General features: G+C 48.0%; 1 protein-coding gene across 1 annotated transcript in view; it reads left to right on the top strand.

Moving 5' to 3' along the window:
* The window catches only part of SYNE3 (spectrin repeat containing nuclear envelope family member 3), an 86246-nt gene that overhangs the window by 25912 nt on the left and 39787 nt on the right, over window positions 1-20547 (top strand). Inside the window, exons 2-3 of the mRNA XM_029597884.1 lie at window positions 4544-4701; window positions 16710-16882. Coding sequence (XP_029453744.1) covers window positions 4558-4701; window positions 16710-16882 — 317 coding nt within the window. The 5' untranslated portion in view covers window positions 4544-4557. The remainder of the gene's footprint in view (window positions 1-4543; window positions 4702-16709; window positions 16883-20547) is intronic.

Raw genomic sequence — 20547 nt, 5'->3', positions numbered from 1 at the left:
CAACTATCTAGGATCAAGGACCATCTTGAGGGGGAGGGGGAGAGAGAGGGGAAGGGAACACAGCAGGCTAGAAAGCCCATTGAGGAAGCAAGAGAAGAGGGGTCTGTAAGTGAGGAAGGCTGAGTCGAGAGAGAAAATTGGAAAGGCTCCCAGCAGGAAAAACAGTTCACATCTCCTCCTCTATCTCTTCTGTGGCTATGCCAGCTGCCAGTAAGAAAACAGCAAGCAGCCGATTGGCGCGACGCCACCTCCGCTGATTGGCTGCTTAACCAGGTTTCATAGTGTAGCACAGGCTGTAAAGCCAAGCCATTGGTCACCCGCTCATGCCCAGGTGCTATCAGTGCCATACCGGGAGACTGTAAATGTCTGTATGTGAGGCTCCCAGCTTGGGGTGCCAATAAGGTACACATTATGAACGTTATGGAGACGTTCTTGGAGGAGAAGTCCATTAACTGCTATTAATCAAGTTTACTTAGGGAATAGCCACTGCTATTAATTGCATCAGTAGCATTGGGATCTTCTTAGTGTTTGGGTAATTGCCAGGTTCGTGTGGCCTGGTTTGGCCTCTGTTGGAAACAGGATGCTGGGCTTGATGGACCCTTGGCCTGACCCAGCATGGCAATTTCTTATGTTCTGCTTCTTTGAAGGTGGCATGCGGGAGGGGAGGTCTTTCTTCTCTTCTGACACTGCTGGCGCAGGCTGACCAAGTGACCCAGTTCCAAGAGCAAGCATGAACCTGCATGCCAGAGCATTGTGGGGTTTGTAGTCCCTGCCATTTGAAATTAGCTCTGCAGGTAGCGCAATGCATCTGGACGGGGCTATTAATGTTAGCCGTGCTTGAACGTGTGTATTTATTTAAAGCCATTTGTATTCCTCCAATCCACAACTCTTGGTGGATCACAGCAATGCTTTTGACGATGAACACTTTTTTTTTTTCTTCTCCTGAAGCCTTTTATTTCTCTCGTCGTCCGTGCATAAGCTCCACGGAGAAGGGACTCTTTTTCTTTCCGTGTATCCGAGCAGTGCTGTGGCCTGCAGTCTCCCTGCAGGGAGCGGGTCCCTCGGGAGCCGTGCCGGGGGCAGGTCCCGTGAGGGATACCCTGCTCGGTCCTCCCAGCATTCCCCCGCTAATTCCACTCCTGCCCCCCCCCCCCCAGATACACCTCAGGAATTAAAAAAATCGAACAGACGTGCACATCTGGAATCCCGGTCTCTTCCCATCCCAGGCCGAATATTCTGGCGTCCTTCAGTGTAACCAATCAATTACCTTCGATTCTGAGCCAAGTAAGGCTCCGCTCAGAGGCACTTACTGAAATAAAAAGTTCATGGTTGTAAATATTTATTTTTAAAATACATGAAGGACGGGTGGGACGGCAAAGCCCGTCGCGCCTCAGCGTAAACGTTTAGCGGGGCTGGAAAGTGAAGGGCGAGGGGCGGCGGGGGGGGGGGGGACTCTCCGCAGGGAGAGGGCTGCCAGTCTGCCATTGATCTCAGGCGAGGAGGGGAAAGGGGAGAGCCTTTTGGAAGGAACGAAAATCCCTGCCAGTAATTCTTTATTGGCTTTCAGTTTGAAAAAATGCTCCGGAAATGCAGGCCTGGGTCCTCGCAGGCAGGCGTGGCTGATGCTGCCGCAGTGTTTGATGTCTGGATCCCGTTTTCCTTTCCTGTTTGTATAAAATAGAAGTGAACGCTTCCCATGCGCACACTCTCCCTGCCTCTCCTCGCCCCATACACTGCAGCTCCCGCTGAGTGACAGGGAGAGCAGAGACAGGACCCTGAGACACACTGACCCCTCCCCAGGGAGAGCAGAGACAGGACCCTGAGACACACTGACCCCTCCCCAGGGACAGAAGAGACAGGACCCTGAGACACACTGACCCCTCCCCAGGGACAGCAGAGACAGGACCCTGAGACACACTGACCCCTCCCCAGGGACAGCAGAGACAGGACCCTGAGACACACTGACCCCTCCCCAGGGACAGAAGAGACAGGACCCTGAGACACACTGACCCCTCCCCAGGGACAGCAGAGACAGGACCCTGAGACACACTGACCCCTCCCCAGGGACAGCAGAGACAGGACCCTGAGACACACTGACCCCTCCCCAGAGAGAGCAGAGACAGGACCCTGAGACACACTGACCCCTCCCCAGGGACAGCAGAGACAGGACCCTGAGACACACTGACCCCTCCCCAGGGACAGAAGAGACAGGACCCTGAGACACACTGACCCCTCCCCAGGGACAGCAGAGACAGGACCCTGAGACACTGACCCCTCCCCAGAGAGATCAGAGACAGGACCCAGAGACACACTGACCCCTCCCCAGAGAGACCCTGAGACACACTGACCCCTCCCCAGGGACAGAAGAGACAGGACCCTAAGGCACACTGACCCCTCCCCAGGGGACAGCAGAGACAGGACCCTGAGACACACTGACCCCCCCCCCAGGGACAGCAGAGACAGGACCCTGAGACACACTGACCCCTCCCCAGGGACAGATCAGAGACAGGACCAGAGACACACTGACCCCTCCCCGAGAAGAGACAGGACCCTGAGACACACTGACCCCTCCCCAGGGACAGCAGAGACAGGACCCTAAGGCACACTGACCCCTCCCCAGAGAGATCAGAGACAGGACCCTGAGACACACTGACCCCTCCCCAGAGAGAGCAGAGACAGGACCCTAAGGCACACTGACCCCTCCCCAGAGAGATCAGAGACAGGACCCCTGAGACACACTGACCCCTCCCCAGAGAGAGCAGAGACAGGACCCTGAGACACACTGACCCCTCCCCAGGGACAGCTGAGACAGGACCCTAAGGCACACTGACCCCTCCCCAGAGAGATCAGAGACAGGACCCTAAGGCACACTGACCCCTCCCCAGAGAGATCAGAGACAGGACCCTGAGACACACTGACCCCTCCCCAGGGACAGCTGAGACAGGACCCTAAGGCACACTGACCCCTCCCCAGAGAGAGCAGAGACAGGACCCTAAGACACACTGACCCCTCCCCAGAGAGATCAGAGACAGGACCCTGAGACACACTGACCCCTCCCCAGAGAGAGCAGAGACAGGACCCTGAGACACACTGACCCCTCCCCAGAGAGATCAGAGACAGGACCCTGAGACACACTGACCCCTCCCCAGAGAGAGCAGAGACAGGACCCTAAGGCACACTGACCCCTCCCCAGGGACAGCTGAGACAGGACCCTGAGACACACTGACCCCTCCCCAGGGACAGAAGAGACAGGACCCTGAGACACACTGACCCCTCCCCAGAGACAGCAGAGACAGGACCCTGAGACACACTGACCCCTCCCCAGGGACAGAAGAGACAGGACCCTGAGACACACTGACCCCTCCCCAGGGACAGAAGAGACAGGACCCTGAGACACACTGACCCCTCCCCAGGGAGAGAAGAGACAGGACCCTGAGACACACTGACCCCTCCCCAGGGACAGCAGAGACAGGACCCTGAGACACACTGACCCCTCCCCAGGGACAGAAGAGACAGGACCCTGAGACACACTGACCCCTCCCCAGGGAGAGAAGAGACAGGACCCTGAGACACACTGACCCCTCCCCAGGGACAGAAGAGACAGGACCCTGAGACACACTGACCCCTCCCCAGGGAGAGAAGAGACAGGACCCTGAGACACACTGACCCCTCCCCAGGGACAGAAGAGACAGGACCCTGAGACACACTGACCCCTCCCCAGGGACAGAAGAGACAGGACCCTGAGACACACTGACCCCTCCCCAGGGAGAGAAGAGACAGGACCCTGAGACACACTGACCCCTCCCCAGGGAGAGAAGAGGCAGGACCCTGAGACACACTGACCCCTCCCCAGGGAGAAAAGAGACAGGATCCTGAGACACACTGACCCCTCCCCAGGGAGAGAAGAGACAGGACCCTGAGACACACTGACCCCTCCCCAGGGAGAAAAGAGACAGGACCCTGAGACACACTGACCCCTCCCCAGGGAGAGAAGAGACAGGACCCTGAGACACACTGACCCCTCCCCAGGGAGAGAAGAGACAGGACCCTGAGACACACTGACCCCTCCCCAGGGAGAGAAGAGGCAGGACCCTGAGACACACTGACCCCTCCCAAGCGAGGGCGGACTCAGAGCCCTGGGACACACTGACCCCTCCCCAGGAACAGCTGAGACAGGACCCTGAGACACACTGACCCCTCCCAAGCGAGGGCGGACTCAGAGCCCTGGGACACACTGACCCCTCATTAGGGAGAGCAGAGGCAGGGATCTGGGATACAGTGTACCCTCTTTCCCCAGGAAATACACTGTACCCCTTCCAGGAGAGCAGAGGTAGGGCCTGGGGTACATTTTGCAGTTCCTGATCATATTTATTGACCCAAATTAAGAGTCTTCAATAGGTGATGCTGCACAAGAGTCTTTGAAGAGCACCAAGGTTCCTTCTTCAGATGAAAAGGGAAGGACAGGTCCAAAGTCAGTAAACCTTTCCTGACTGGAAACGTTTAAGGATATCTTCATCGCGCACCTCTGCTTTTGCCCTTTCAGATTCCTCTCGTGCGATGACTCAGCAGCTGCAGGATGAGTTTGAGACGAGCGTGGAGAACGCGGAAGCCTGGATGAAGACCATCCAGGAGAGACTACAAGTCAATGACAACACCCAGGGACCCCGGGCTGCGCTGGAGGCCAGGCTGCGAGAGAGCGAGGTGAGAGGCCTCCCTCACAAAGAGGAATGGGTCTGAGTGACACTATTTTGTGTTTTGAATGTTTGCTTTTGTAGCATCACCCCCCCCCCACACATACACACACGTTTCCCAGGTCCTTCCTTTTGTATGAGGGGACCACTTCTGGGGATGACACATTCACTTCGCCCCAGTGGTTTATGCTGGACAGGGGAGAAGCTTCTGGGCCCTTAGGTGTTTTAATAGTAGTCTCATCAGTAAATCAGTTTGCAGACTTTAAGTGGTGTTTCAGCAAATAAATGTTTACTTAACAGTCCAAACCTTTGGTGGTAATGATCAAGCACGTTACAGCAGGTTCAGAGTGATGAATCCATGCTATGAATCTTGTTACACACTCTCCCAAGGTCCCCTTTGAGTGGCCTTTATATTAGGACTCTCTTTAGAATGGCGGAGTGGGTTCCTTAACTCTGGGGACCGCCCCCGGCACCTGAAACCGTAGGCCGTTCCTACTTCTTGCTCCTTTTTCTCCTTCATGCTCTCTGTTCTTGAACTCCCTGAAGGAAGTATCAGGTTGGCACGCTCCTCCGAAAGCCTCGCCTGGGAGTCAGGGGAGTTGCTGGTTTTGCAAACCCCGGGGTGACTGAAAGCTCTCCAGTTTCCTCACTGGTAATCTTCAAACAGCGCACAAAAGATCTCGAGAGACAAGAGAAAAAAATTAGATGGAAGTCCTTCAGGCCCCGAGGGTAGAAGGCTTTCTTCCAGTATCCAGGGAACCTTTTACTCCTCCACCAGAGATACAGATGCAGTAATCTGGACTCAAGTCACCTTCTCCCGGGTGTGGATATCGGCTCGGAAATTACTAGAACAGACTCCGCGACAGTTTCCTTTCAGGCAGTAGGTGGTACTTTCAAGGAAGTCTCTCCCCGATCATACTGTGAGAAGAAGACCTTTGCAGGGGAGAGGGAATGACCATCAGCTTCCCTATGCTATTTTCTGAAGATGATATTCTGGAAAAGTCTTGGGGGGGGGGGTGTCACTATATTAAACGAATGGAATAAACCATGGTGGCACATCCCACAGGGGTGGTTTAGTATCCTCACCTACTCTGCCAACCACAAGCTGTCCTGTTTGCAAGCGACACACTGCAAAGACTTATACGCATAAAAATTTGCATACACATGTAAGTAGCATCTACTCGCGTCCCTGCTGTTTTATAGACAGCAAGAAAAGGAAGAGAAGAAATAGATCTGAACAATCGGACCAAAATATGAAATTTGCAAAGAAAATGCGGAAACTGTGCTTGATGGTTCAGATGATATCTGTACTTTTCCTATACTACCGATTACCCCTGCTCTCTATATACAAATACAATATCTCAAAAGACAAGGTCTTAATGTTTGCTCACTACATAAGGTAATTATTAATAAAGAAATATTATATATTGAAACCTTGTGAATAGTGTGATATGTAGTGAGCAAACATTAAGACCTTGTCTTTTGAGGTATTGTATTCAGATATTATCTGACCTTAACCGATTGGAGAGGACTTGTTCTGTAAGAAATTATCTAGTTGAATAGGGTCGAAAATAATATAGCTAGACCCATGAAAGTTAACTACACATTTGGAGGGGTATTTCAGTAAGAAAAGCCTCCTTCGAATTTGAGTATCCATGCCCAAGTCAGGAAAAACAGAGATTTTATGCTCCCTCAGACGAAGATTTTACCAGATTCTTGCATATATTCCATGTGAAGGGTTTCTCTATCATTAAGAGTGGTATGAGAATTTTCAAACAAATCAGAACTGTGGAAAGAGGAAATATCAGATATGTTAATTTCCTCAAATCTAGTCGAGGATTTGGGATCAGGAAGGTAATAATCTTTAGCGAATTTAGGATTTGTCTCTGAGGTAACTTTAAGAAATCTTGTATAGAATTGGCTCAACATCTCTAAAGGAGAAATCATGGAAGCTCATGTAAAATAGAGAAAACGTAAATTACATTTTTTAGCCATATTACCAGGAGTCTCTACCCATCTATGTAAACTCAAATTGTCTTTCAATAAAGAAAAATCTGTCTCTTGGATTTTTTGGCTTTGAATTTGAACTTCAGGCACGTCTTTAACTTGATCTGATTTCTCCTGCGAGGGATAGTTAAGTTACGTAGTGAAGGATCCCATAGAGCTAACCATGGATACTGTTCAAGCAGATAGTCATTTCCAATGTGGAGATAGCCACCAAAGAGCATCCAATGTACCAACCACAGGTTTCTCAAGATGAGGAACATCTGTGGGGGTGGAGGTTTTAAATTCCCCCACACGGGAAACCCCTCTGGGAACAGCTGAAACACTTCACCACTTCTAGGCTTGTATCAGTTGTTCCCGTCACCCGGCAAGTTAACAGAAGGCGTCTTCGGGGGAACTGGACCTTCGGGACTGAGAGATGAAAGGGTCAGGAGAGGAAGCTCCAAGATCCAACAGTCCCGAAACTATGTTTCCAAAATTAAACGGGTCCAACGTCATCTGGGTAGTTGAGGGGACTTGACTTGCCACAGAATGGAGTGGATAAGGGTTGCCCTTCCTCTTTGTACCCATTTCAGCCCGAAACTCCAACGAAATTCTGCTGTGAAGATCACACCAAAAATGAGCAGAGGAGAGCACCCTTTAGGCACGCTGGCTTTTAACTTCCCGAAACACACCAGCTCATCTTGGGAGAGGGGTGCCTCAGTCTCTCTGAGTGCAGTGTTCTTCTTAAGGGGCTCTCCGACATAAGTTGCTATTTTAAGAGACACTTGCACATTTAGATTTGCCAACTTATGTTGGCAAAATCTAAATATGCAAGGGAGGAGGAATAGCCTGGTTAGAGCAGTGGGTTACGAACCAGGAGACCAGGGTTCAAGTCCCACTTTTGATCCTTGTGACCTTGGGCAAGTCACTTTACCCTCCATCGCCTCAGGTACAAACTTAGATTGTAAGCCCTCTGGGGATAGGGAAATACCTACAGTACCTGAATGTAAACCGATGTGATATCTCAGATCTAATGTCAGTATAAATAAATCTTGTGTGTAGACTTAGTTTTTGGGTACTTGCCAGGTTCTTATGGCCTGGTTTGGCCTCTATTGGAAACAAGATGCTGGGCTTGATGGACCCTTGGTCTGACCCAGTATGGCATTTTCTTATGTAAATTCACACCTGCTAATTATCCTGCGCAATTATCGTGCTCATTGTGTACTACTGACCAGGTGGGAGGTTTGGATGAACCAGAGGGAGTTCAGGCTGACGAACCAGGAGGATCTCGATGACCTGGAGAAGGATTGTGCAAACTGGTGGACTAATTGGTAAAACTGGTAATTTCACTTACACACGTATGTAAGTCCCACTTTATTTTCACACATGGAATATATGCAGGTATATTTTTAAAATAGGTAGGAAAAGTACATGCACTCAATGCATTGAAATACTTGCTTTCAAAGCATTTCATGTATTCATGCATACACACATATGTTGTGGGGTAAAATTTGTATATTTTGTAATATGTGCATACATGATGCACATTATAAAATACTATGGTAAATGTATGTGTGGCCACATACATGCAAATATTTATTTGTTTTCATTTATTTAGACATTTTATATACTGTCGTTCCATGTATAGATCACAACGGTGTACAAAGTGACTTCTGCTGGATGGCTCTCTATTCGCCAGAGCACTTTGCCAATCAGTGGCCAAGGCGGGAAGACATACAGCAGAACGTCGGTCAGCCAGGACAGAACCAGGGCATCTACCCCTTCTGCTCCTGTTTCTCTGCGGCGACCTTAGAAGCGCGGGGCCTTGGCATTCTGAAACGTTGCCATGAGATCCATGCTGGGCTGCCCCATGCGTCGCATATGAGCTGAAAGGCTGCGTCCGCCAAGTCCCATTCCCCAGGATCCAGGCGGTGCCGATTGAGAAAGTCTGCCTGCACATTGTCCACGCTGGCTATGTAAGACGCTGCTATGCCGACTAAATGCCCTTCCGCCCAGCTGATCAACTGCCGAGCTTCCACTGCCACTGGCTGACTCCTGGTCCCTCCTTGGCGATTGATATACGTCACCGTGGTTGCATTGTCTGACAAAATTCTGACCGACCTGCCTTGGAGGAGAGGATGGAACGCTTGCAACGCTAAACAGACCGCTCTTGTCTCCAGACAATTGATCGACCTCTGAGATTCGCCGGGGGACCATAATCCCTGTTCCGATTTTCCCTGACATACCGCCCCCCAACCGGAGAAGCTGGCATCCGTGGTGACCACTGTCCAGTCAGGCACCTCCAGGGGGTCTCCTCTGGATAAATTGTCCACTACCAGCCACCAATCGAGACTGGACTGCGCTGCATCCATAAGCAGAAGAGGTAGTTGAAAAAGTTCGGAGACTGGATTCCATCGGGATGGCAACGCGGACTATAAAGGCCTGATATGAGCAAAAGCCCAGGGTACCAGTTCCAAGGTTGAAGTCACTGAACCAAGAACCTGCAAATAATCCCGGACCCTGGGAGGATGCTTGAGCAATAAGCATCTCACTTGACCTTGCAGTTTGGAAATGTGTTCTTTGGTAAGAAATACTCTGCTCTGCCGAGTGTCGAATAGAGCCCCCAAATATTCCAAGGACTGAGTGGGCACGAGCCTGCTCTTGGAGAAATTGACCATCTATCCCAGCGACTGAAGGAGCTGGAGCACTTTGTGAATCGCCACCCGGGCAAGCGATTCCGATTTCGCTTGAATCAGCCAGTCGTCCAAGTAGGGATGCACCAGAAGTCCCTCCCTCCGGAGATGGGCTGCCACCACCACCATTACCTTGGTGAATGTCCTGGGCGCGGTGGCAAGTCTGAAGGGCAGCGCTCAAAACTGAAAGTGCTGACCCAGTACCGAAAATTGAAGAAACCTCTGGTGGTCTGGACAGATGCCTATATGAAGGTACGCTTTCGTGAGATCTAGGGATGCTAGAAACTCTCCCTTTCGTACCGAGACGATGACTGACCGGAGAGTCTCCATGCGAAAACATGGCACTCGGAGATATCTGTTTACTCTTTTGAGATCCAGAAAGGGCCGGAAGGATCCCTCTTTCTTTGGCACTACGAAGTAAATGGAGTAACGACCTTTCCCTCTTGTCTCCGGAGGCACTGGAATGATGGCCACTAGCTGTTGAGGTGTCTTGGACCACTCTTTGCTTGATTTCGTAACCACAGGGAGAGATGAGAAACCGGTCCCAAGGGTGCCGTACAAAATCTAAAGCGTAGCCTTGCCTTATCACAGCCAGCACCCACTGGTCCGTCGTCACCTTGGCCCATTCCTCGAAAAACAGGGATAGTCTGCCCCCTACTGCAGGTACCGAGGAATGGACCGGCATCCTTTCATTGTGAAGACTTGGCTCCCAAAGCAGGCTGGGAATTACCAGCTCTGCCAAATCGTCAGCCACGAAAGGACTGGGACCAAGACTGTTGCCTATTTGGAGCCTGTCGAAATTAAGAACTGGGTGCTCTATGTGGTCGAAATCTTCGATTCCCTCTGAACCTGGCCCTGGACGAGAAGGAACCCCTTGACTTTGGTCTGTCCTCTGGCAACCGATTAACTTTATTCTCTCCCAGAGATTGGATCATATCTTCTAGGTCCTTTCCAAAAAGTAATTTGCCCTTGAAGGGCAAAGATCCCAGCTGTGCCTTGGAGGACACATCCACTGACCAGTTTCTTAACCACAGGAGTCTATGGCTGAGACCTCCGAAACCATGGATCTCGCCAATGTCCGCAATAGGTCATGAAGTGCATCAGCACTGTAGGCCATTGAAGCTTCTAGACGGCCTGCTTGGGCAGCCTCCTCATCCAAGAAACCGGCGTTTGGCTTGTAACTGCTGAACCCAGCGGAGGCCCGCTCGCAAGGCAAAGTTGCTGCACATAGCCGCACGCACTCCCAGTGCTGAAACCTCAAATATCCTTTTAAGCTGCAACTCTAACTTCCTGTCTTGCAGGTCCCGTAACTGGGATTGTAGTCTTCTTGGTAACTGCGGACACCGCCGCGTCTACCTTAGGCCCTCGCAGTAGATCCAAAGCATCCTCCAGCAGAGGATATAGCTTATCCATGGCCTTAATCACTTTCAATCTGAGGTCCGGGGTATCCCTTTCCCGGAACAGCAAGTCTGTAGCCGAGAAATTAAATGGAAAAGAAGTAGTAGGGCCTCTCAGACCCAGCAACACCGGATCCATAGCTCCCAGGATGGATTCCTCTGGTGGACCCTCAATGCCCAGCTCAGCAAGAACAGAAGGAATAAGAGGTACCAACTCCTCTTTCCTAAAGAGGTGGACCACCTTAGGGTCATCACCTTCCGCAACATGCGAGCCCCTTGCTGTGCCCTGCTGTTGTAAATCAGGGTCCACATCTACCCCCTGGGTCAGTATCTTGCCCGGAGGTATCTGTATCTGTCTGAGGGACCCCTGTCTGGAGGGGACGCTTAGGCTTTGATGACCCTGCACCCCCCTTAAACCTGGACCGTTTCTTGGAATTAGGCCTGGAACCCAGAGAGGCAGATTTTAAACCAGACTGCTGCTTCCCTGACTTCCTCGCTTTGTAAGCCTTATGGAGTAATAACACAAACTCCGAAGGGGAAGAGGAGGAGTCAGAAGCCCCCTCGGGGCTATCCTCCGTTGTAGGGGAATCAGGCTGCAAAGGTTCTTTTTAGCCTGGAAACCTTTGCTGAGGAAAAAGAGGAGGTGGTAAAATCCCCTCCCCCATGGCTGCACGAGACATAGACCTGTCTAACTGCAAAATGGCCTCCGTTCCCGTGCTGAGCAGGAACGGATCAGCCCCAGCCTGTCCTGAATCAGCTGTCCCTGCAGTAACTCGGGCAGGCTTAGTTTTCACTATTTTTGGCATTTTTGTGGCCCCGGAGGATCCCTCCCCCCACCCCCCGTCAGACAAGCAGTGCAGAGGCCCTCCCTGGACAGACGCGCGCGAGCCAAGCCGCATGCACGGCACGAGGACGATGGCGGCATCGGGAGAAAAGAAACCAAAAATGTCAAAAGAAAACACCCCAGCACCAAGACTTGTCAAGACAGGGAGGAGAGAGAGAGCCGGGAGCTGCCACAACGCCGAAAGCTGAAGGAAAACTATTTTTTTTTTCAAAACTTTCCCGGCAGTGGTCCAAGGTGCTAATCCTGCAGGGTGGAGTGAACCGGGCTCCCCGGGGTCACACCCCGAGCTGCCAACTGGGAACAATAGGGCCCACGACCCTGTTTTGCAGCTGCATCAGCACCGGTGGGGGATGGCCCTCTCAGGACCTCACAACCCCCCCGGGAGGCAGGAGACCATACTACTCCTCTTTTTTTTTTTTTTTTTTTTTTAATTAAAGCAAAATTGACCAAACAATCAAAGCCAAGCTATCTCTGACTAACTTCTAGGGAAAAAAACCAAGCAAACTAAACACACAGACCAGACTGTAGGTTTTGCACCTCCACCATCTGCTGGAGACAGAGAAATACTGCCGGACTGTAGGTGGCACCATCCTATATTAGGCGCAGTTTTGTTTTGAAAACTTCTCTGTCTCCATCTGCTAGAGGTGTGGCAAAACCCAAGAGTCTGGACTGATCCGGGTACGTACAGGGAACCTGTCTTGATTAATTTACTGATGTTTATTTTCATTGAGAGATTCTCATCTAGCTGTATACCTAAATCCCATACTTATTTATTTATTTATTACTTTTTTGTATGCCAACATTCAACATCAGTCATCATATCGGTTCACATATAATAAGAATGAAAGAGAAATACAATTTGTAAAGTTAAAAGAAAATAATACACAAAGTAATTGCAAAATAAAAGGATAGAAAATGGAGGAAAATAAAAGAATTAATTGAAATTAGGAGAATATTGTTATTAACATGTTGAAAAAGCTTTTAGGAAAAGTAATGTTTTTAATTCTTTCTTAAATGTTTTAGAAGAAGATTCCAGTCTTAATTCGATTGGAAGGGAATTCCATAATATCGGGCCTGCGATTGAGAATGCACGTTGTCTAGTTGAAATAAGACAGGATATTTTTGGAGATGGAATTATAAGTAGACCGGTATTTGTGAAGAGTAAAGATCTTCTTGAATTTTGAAAACAGAATGATGAATCCATCCATTCAGACTTGATTTGAGAGATTCATTTGAAAATTACCCAGGTCTAGGGCAGGTGCTTTAACTATCGATGAGTTTCTACTCGGCCAAATGATTTCAGTCTTTTTAGAGTTTAATGTTAGTTTAAGTTGTGAAAGTTCTTACTGTATTGCTTTCATACAGGTAGAAAGTATTAAAGCTGTATTTTCATATAATCTGGAGAGTGATATGTAAAACTGTATGTCGTCAGCATACAAGAAGAAAGTTATTCCTAGATTCGTCAATCATTTACATAGTGGGGGTTTGTAAATATTGAATAGTGATGCTGAGAAGGCATAGCCATGAAGGGCACCTGTAACACAATGGAACGTGTCAGATATATGGTTGCCCAGTTTGACTTGGAATGTTCTGTTTGATAGAAATGAAGAGAACCATCTTAGAGCCCTGCCATCCATCCCAATGATACTCATCTGATAGCATAACAGGTTATGGTCCACAGTGTCAAAGGCGGCCGTAAGGTCAATTAGCACAAGACAGTAAGATTCATCTGCGTTAAGCCCTCATAAAACAGAGTCCATTAATAAGAGTAATGTCTCAGTTGAGTGATATTTCCTAAATCCAAAGTGATTTGAGAAAGTAATATTTTGATCTTCCAGGTGATTTACAAGCTGAGATAACACTGTTTTCTCAAGAACTTTTGTGAGAGAAGACAAGTTGAATATTGAACAATAGTTGTCCCAGTCACCAGTTCTACCAGACTTCTTTTTTATGATCGGCTTTATGACAGCTTGTTTTAACCCACTTGGAATAGTTCCTTCTGAGAGAGACAAGTTAATTAATGTGATTGTCTGAGTACTTGTACTTGTCTCAAGGAACTGGCTGGAATTGGGTCACGTGGATGAATGGCAGGATTAATTTTAGTAATGATATGACTAATTTCCAGTTTCAATACTCTGTCGAACGTGGACCACTTAACCATGCTATTCGAATCTTCAGGTGCTTTTGTAGAAAAGATAGGGAATTGTGTTTTCAACGTATTGATTTTGTCTAAGCATGCGGTGGCATATTCATTGCAAGAGGCCTTTGTGAAGTTGTAGCTTCTCGAGATGGAAGATGTCGGGTCTTTAATTAAATGTTTAACAACCTCGAAGAGCAGTTTAGAATTAAATCTGAGCCCGTGAATCTGTTTAGTGTAATAATCCTTTTTTGCTTTATTGGATAGTGCACGGTATTTTGTAAGGAAAGCTTTATATTTTCCTAGGGATTCAGCAGATGGGCATTTCCACCATTGTTTCTCTAATTTTCTAAGGTTCTGTTTAGTGCTTCTTAATTCATCATTGTACCAGAGCTTCTTGTGTTTGGAGTTATTCCTATCTTTATTAATAGTTTTTGTCCGGAAAGGACTAAGGTTTTCAGCTAGGTCATTGACTGTCTTATCCCAGGAATCAAATGCCGAAGTGGAATTAGTTTGATTTAGTTCATGGAGCTTATTGTCTATTGCTTCAGCAAGTACTTCCATCTGTCTTTTTCTTGAAGGTAAAAGTAAACTTATTATCTATACTGTTATGGATTTGGTTGGTGAAGGCTATTTCCGCCTTTATTAACTGGTGATCAGACCAGGGCAATATCGTGTGCGAAGTATTGATTAGGCAATTGCTGGTATTAGCAAATATTAGGTCTAGAGTGTGACCTGCTTTATGAGTGGCTTTTGAGACAAATTGTGACCATCCCAGCATTGTTTCTAAATTCATTTCACAATCTGAGGTTCTCAATGTTTTGTCTACATGGAGGTTAAAGTCTCCTACAATTAACGTAGGTTCTGGTGAAGGAAACACCTTAGCGAATAATTCAATCAGTGGTGAGCAATCTTTTTGTAGTATGCCTGGGGGACAGTAGACCAGTCCTGTGTTTATCTGAGGAGATTTTAGAATTGCAACCTCATATGGTGGGTTCATCTCTACCCTGTAAGGTACTAGCTTGAGGTTGGTTTGTTTTTTACTAATTATTAATAATCCCCCACCTTTTCGTTCGGGTCTTGGAAAGTGAAATGTATCATCGTTATCTTTCGATATTTGGTTTAGTAGCACATTATCGTTGTCTTTCAGCCAGGTTTCAGTACCCTAGCAGATCGTTTATTAGAGGGGTTTTTTATTTCTTTTTATAGAAACTGAGCATTCAATAGGAGCAGAGTAAACATGAAGCAGGAAGAGAGTGAGGAAGAGTTGTTACTTATCATGGGGAAGGTCAGCTTTGTGTTCCTTTGTTGCTTCTTTTTTAGAGCTTTCCTTCTTAGCTCTCCCTGTCCAAGCATGGGTTCAGTAAAGAATATTCAATCCGTTGTTGTTGTAGCATCGGCCAGGAGGCTGGTATAGAACTTCGGGCTTGCACTTCAGGCGCACACGAAGGTCCTCACTCCCGTGGCGCCGGCTTCCCTCCCTCCACTCCGCGGGGAGCGTTCCCATGCTGCCGTTGCCACTGACGCAGCTGTTGAAGGGGAGCGGTGGGAGGAGGCCAGGTAGACCTTACCCCTTCGGTGTCACCGCTGTGGTCTTCTTCCGTTGTTGGTGGGCGGGCGGTGGGTGGTCTTCGCTGCCGCGGTGTCGGCTTCCCTTTCTCCGGTCCAGGAGGAGTGTTCCCATGCTGCTGCTGTTGCCGCTGCTGTTGAAGGGGAGCAGTTGGGAGGAAGCCAGGTAGGCCTTACCCCTTTGGCGTCACAGCTGTGGTCTTCTTCCGTTGTTGGTGGGCGGGCGGTGGGTGGTCTTCGCTGCCGCGGTGTCGGCTTCCCTTTCTCCGGTCCAGGAGGAGTGTTCCCATGCTGCTGTTGCCGCTGCTGTTGAAGGGGAGCAGTTGGGAGGAAGCCAGGTAGGCCTTACCCCTTTGGCGTCACTGCCGCATCGGCCATGCACAGGTGTTGTTTCTCTCCCGAGCTATGACAATTAATAACCATTAAGCTGTAATGTCTGCTGAGAGATTATTATTGTCATTAGATGTTGTGCTGGTAGGCCATTTATTCCTTCATGCCTGCCCTTGAGAGGAAGCTTTTGATCAATGTTTAAGCTCCATCTCATTTTCCACTATGATTTTTGCCCTAGAATGCAGGATCTCCCCCTAGGAGAAAGACACCAGATTGGTTCACTTTTTCCTGATGACGTTTTGTTTTGGATTTTGCATAAAGCTTAAGTCCTGCACTTTCCTTCCTGGAAGCAAGCCCATAGGCCGGCACGCTTCTGTAGGATATTTCTGAGAAAGATCAAGGAGGAGACGCTGATCTAGAATTTCTGATGTGTGGTCAGCAGTGTAAAACGATTTATTTTTTCTGTATATTGTTTTGGGCCTGTGGTACTTCACTTACAGCTATCAGGGGGTGTGGGTGGTGGCCCTTCCGTCTAGCCACACAGGGTCTTGGGTACATTTGAAACTTTGGAAGGTAAAAATAGAAACGTGGAAGTATTCTCCTGTTTTTGAACGTCAACATGACGGTAAAACCACATGTTTAGAAGACAAACATTTCCACCTTAAGAATGTGTTTTTAACATATTTTAGGGGTAAGTAAAATGTTTGCACGTGAAGTTGAATGGAATCCTCTGTCTTACAAACTCCAAAACATGAAAATAGACATCACAATTTTTTTTGTGGGGGGGGGGGGGGGGGGGCAGGAGGTTGCAGGCTAAATATCGGGTGTCAAACTCTGTCAGCAGGAAGCTGGTGTAGTTTATCTGCTCCTTCATGGAAGGAGCAAATATTTCGGTGAAGTGCCCAAGAGGGAGTCAAACCATCAAAACAGGAGCAGCAGAAGGCAAGAGGGGGGGAAAAGGGAAGAAGATCCATTTTTGAAACTGGGTGAAAACTTCTCCTTCCGAAAAGATCCACCAGGTTATGAATAATTTTAATTATTATTATTGTTTTCTTTTCGTAGAAAATCTGTAATTTGGAGTCTGAAGGCAAAGTGAAAATGGACATGGTGCTGATGAAGGCTGAGGCTCTGCTGCTGGACAGTGATGAGGACGAGAAGCACGAGATCATGTCGAAGCTGAAGCACGTCAAGGCAATGTTTGAAGACACGACAACGTATATGATGCACTGCCATAGGTAGGGGGTCTGTCCATAACGGCTTTGCTAATGCCGGATATCATGTCGCGCGGACACTTTCACACGGGGGGAGGCAGGAGCAGGGCAAAATGATGCAAATTCAGCTTCAGAAGCCCTGTGAGGTGAAACTTACCCATCTAAAGGTGTGCACCCCAGAGGAGGGGGGATAGCACAAAGCCATCCGGAAACCTGCAAGGGATAATTAATGCAGAAGGCGACGAGCATCTTCTGTTATTCAGGGGAAAGTAAAAGTCTGGAACAAGGGGGGTCACGATCTCCAGGATAGAGAGGTTATTTCTTCCTAGAAAGCAAGACGCATGCGTGGCAAGAGTCTCCCATTGCAGGGAGAGGGACGTAAAAAAAGCAGCGTCTGAATACAAAAAAAAAAGTCATGGGTCAAGCACGGAGGATCCTTGATGCCAGGAAACCGGAGATCAAGCAGGGTCGGCGGTACAACTACAGGCAGGGAGATGAGCAGACAGGATGGGCTCTGTGAGCTTTCTCTGCTTTCACTTGCTCTGTTTCTGTGTTATGATGACATCTTTTTATGCATTTTATTATGTCGGGGCTCCTACACAGTATGCAGATATTCTGTAGCACCCTCCATAGCTTTTTTTTTAACTCCATGTTTTGCGGACGGGCTTCTTGAACTTGTTCACGTAATCCCCACAGCCGTTCGGGTTTTCAGGATCTCCACAGTAAATGTGCATGAGAGGAATTTGCATAGACTGGGTTTCCAGGGTGTGCACATTTGAACCCGTGCGTCTTCCTTGTGGAGATCTGGAAACCCCCGACGGGCTGCAGAGCGCTCGGGACAGGTTCGGGAAGCCCTGTGTGTGTGTTAGGAGGCCGTGCTTTTTCCCTCACCACATGGTCCCGTTGCTGGGCCTCAGAAAGAATCCCATGTTCCGCGAGAGCAGCCAACCGCAGGGTCAGAGCTGAGCTGCATGAATGGAACTTGGAGCTCGTCCCAGAACCACGGAGGAAATAGCTTTTAATAACAAACTTCTCTTCTATAGCACCTTTCTGCAGAGAAAAATCTTGACCCAGAGCAGTTGACGGAATTAAACCATACAGCTTAAGGACCCCTCAAACATAAATCCCTATGCCCCCCTACACACACACTACTCTCACTAGAGGAAAGGAAGGATTGCATCCCATAGCTAAACTCTCCCACAATCAAACCCCATGATACAACATATCACTATCATGATTTGTGTAGCATGCACCGGATCTGCGCAGCACTGAACAGAGTCACAGAATCAACAGTTCCCGCTCCCAGGAGCTTACATTCTAGTTAAAAAACGGTATATTAACAGTAATATATTAAAAACCGTCAAAATATAGCCTAGGCATTACTAGCTGCTAAACATCCTCTACCAGTTCTGCTCTGGAGCACTCTGGCATAGCCAACATTCACTTGTAATTACGCTTCGATAGGTCAGTATAGAAGAACCTTTAAAATAAATAAAAATAAAATAATATTCCCGAGCCAGTTATTAATGCGGTCATTTGAGTTTTTGCTGTCTTTGTTGGAGGAGACACTTTTTCTTTGTAAATAAAGTTATTGTAGAGAAAAGGATATCTTGGCTGATACAGGCCGACTGAAGACACACATGTATTTTTCATTCATTCGTTTCTCCCTCTACCCTCAAAATGATGCAAAATCCAAGTAAATGAGACACAGAGGTGTGGTGGCAGATTGAGATCACAAAGCCCATCCAATCTGCTTATTTTCCATCTGAACTGTAACATTTCCCGTGTCTGTGGCATTGTTTTCTTGAATTCCCGTCTTGTAATGTATTGAGTGATAGGCCGAGGGGACGGGATGGCTCAGTTACGCAGCTTATACAGGGCCGAGCACTTCAAGGTCTGGCCAGGTGGGCCAGTGTGAAATGAGTTGGTGGTTTCGGTCCAGCTTCCAGTGGACTTCACCAAAGCACCCTTGCAAATTGGAGCTAACTGCCATCGTTGTTGGCAGTTTCTGAGCGATGACAGATTGCACAAACATGGGCACCGAGTTACCCTCTCACCTTAGGGGTGAAGCTGAGGGACATGGGCAGGGCAGCGAGGGGACGCTCATACTGCTGCTGTACCAAGACTTTAGTTCCCAGTGCTTGCGTGAACCCTGAAGTCACTGAAAGAAGCCCTTAATTTAAAGAGAAATCATAGGATGAATCTGTTATCAGCAGGGTGCCCATTCCTTCACACACTCTTGTTCTGTTGCCCTGTGTCCGAGCTCTGCATCACATCACTGATGTCCAGGTGCACTTAGGCTCTCTCATCAGTGTCGTGCAAACCATTTTATTTGCAAACGTATTGCATGCATTCCCAGTTTTTCACCCTGGAGGAGTGAGGAGCGCCGGGCTTCCTCTGTCAGTGCCTGAGGTCTCTGCAACTCTGATGTCTCTTACTTTTTCCACCAAGAGCTCCCTGCAAAAGGGTGGAACAGTTACGATAAATGTGAAATTCTATTTCACTGAATTCAGTTTCGCTTTTAATTAAACTGTAAAGAAAAGGCATGTTTATTTTAAATAACAGTTTAAGAAAAAAAAAACGTATTTGCAGCTTAGCTTGAAGTCTTTGGGAGTGGAGAGTCTGATTATAGCCGACATTCTAAGTGAGGGCTGGTAGGATTTGCTAATTGAAGGGAATTTGTTACTGTCAAAGGGGAACGGTGGTTGTTATTTTTCTCAGCACTGGTAATACCTACAGAGCATCAGCAAATAAATAAAAATGATCCTTGGCATTGCTTTTGCTGTTATCTGTTTTACATTATATCATGCGTAGGGTTTTTTTTTATTACGCTATTGCGTGATGTGTTTATGTTGACTTGCATTGCTATGTTTGCTAGATGTTGTACCTCGCCTTCCTGTGTTTGGCAAGTAATAAGCCTCATCAGAAAAATAAATAAATAAATATTGAAGTACATCACAATCCTTGGCATGAAGTGAGCGATGTGATTGAGTTGTGGTATACACAAATGTGCCTGGATTATATCCAGCTGGCCCTCCTCTGCTTGCATTTTATAGACTGTTTAAAGTCTTTTAAAGCCATGCTAAAAAACATTCTCTTTTAAGCAAGTGTATTTATGATTTTATTAAGTGTTTTTATTACTACTGGTGTCTTTTAAGAGATGACAAGTTGATTCATGCAGTTTTTGCTACCTGTCAGGCCGATTCAGTACAGTCCGCGGGAGAGCGGGCGAACGCTCGCTCGCCTGTGTGCGCGATGCAGTATTTAAATTAGTTACGGCAGTAGAAACGGGCAAAAGGAGGCGCTAGGGACTCAGCGGGTTTGACAGCCGATGCTCAATTTTGCTGGCGTCGGTTCTTGAGCCCGCTGACAGCTACAGGCTTGGAAACCGGACGCCGGCAAAATTGAGCGTCCGGTTTTCGACCCGCCAGCTGACTTAAATTTTTTTTTTTTTTACCCTTCGGGACCTCCGACTTAATATCACCATGATATTAAGTCTGAGGGTGCACAGAAAAGCAGTTTTTACTGCTTTTCTGTGCACTTTCCTGGTGCCCAAAGAAATTAGCGCCTTTGGGTAGGCGCTAATTTCTGAAAGTAAAATGTGCGGCTTGGCTGCACATTTTATCGCATGGGAATACCTAATAGGGCCATCAACATGCATTTGCATGTTGATGGCCCTATTAGGTTCG

This window comes from Rhinatrema bivittatum, chromosome 4 (genome assembly GCF_901001135.1).
Source record: "Rhinatrema bivittatum chromosome 4, aRhiBiv1.1, whole genome shotgun sequence".
Taxonomy (NCBI): domain Eukaryota; kingdom Metazoa; phylum Chordata; class Amphibia; order Gymnophiona; family Rhinatrematidae; genus Rhinatrema; species Rhinatrema bivittatum.
Note: the sequence above shows the minus strand (reverse complement) of the source record. Positions and strands in the feature narration are given on the sequence as shown.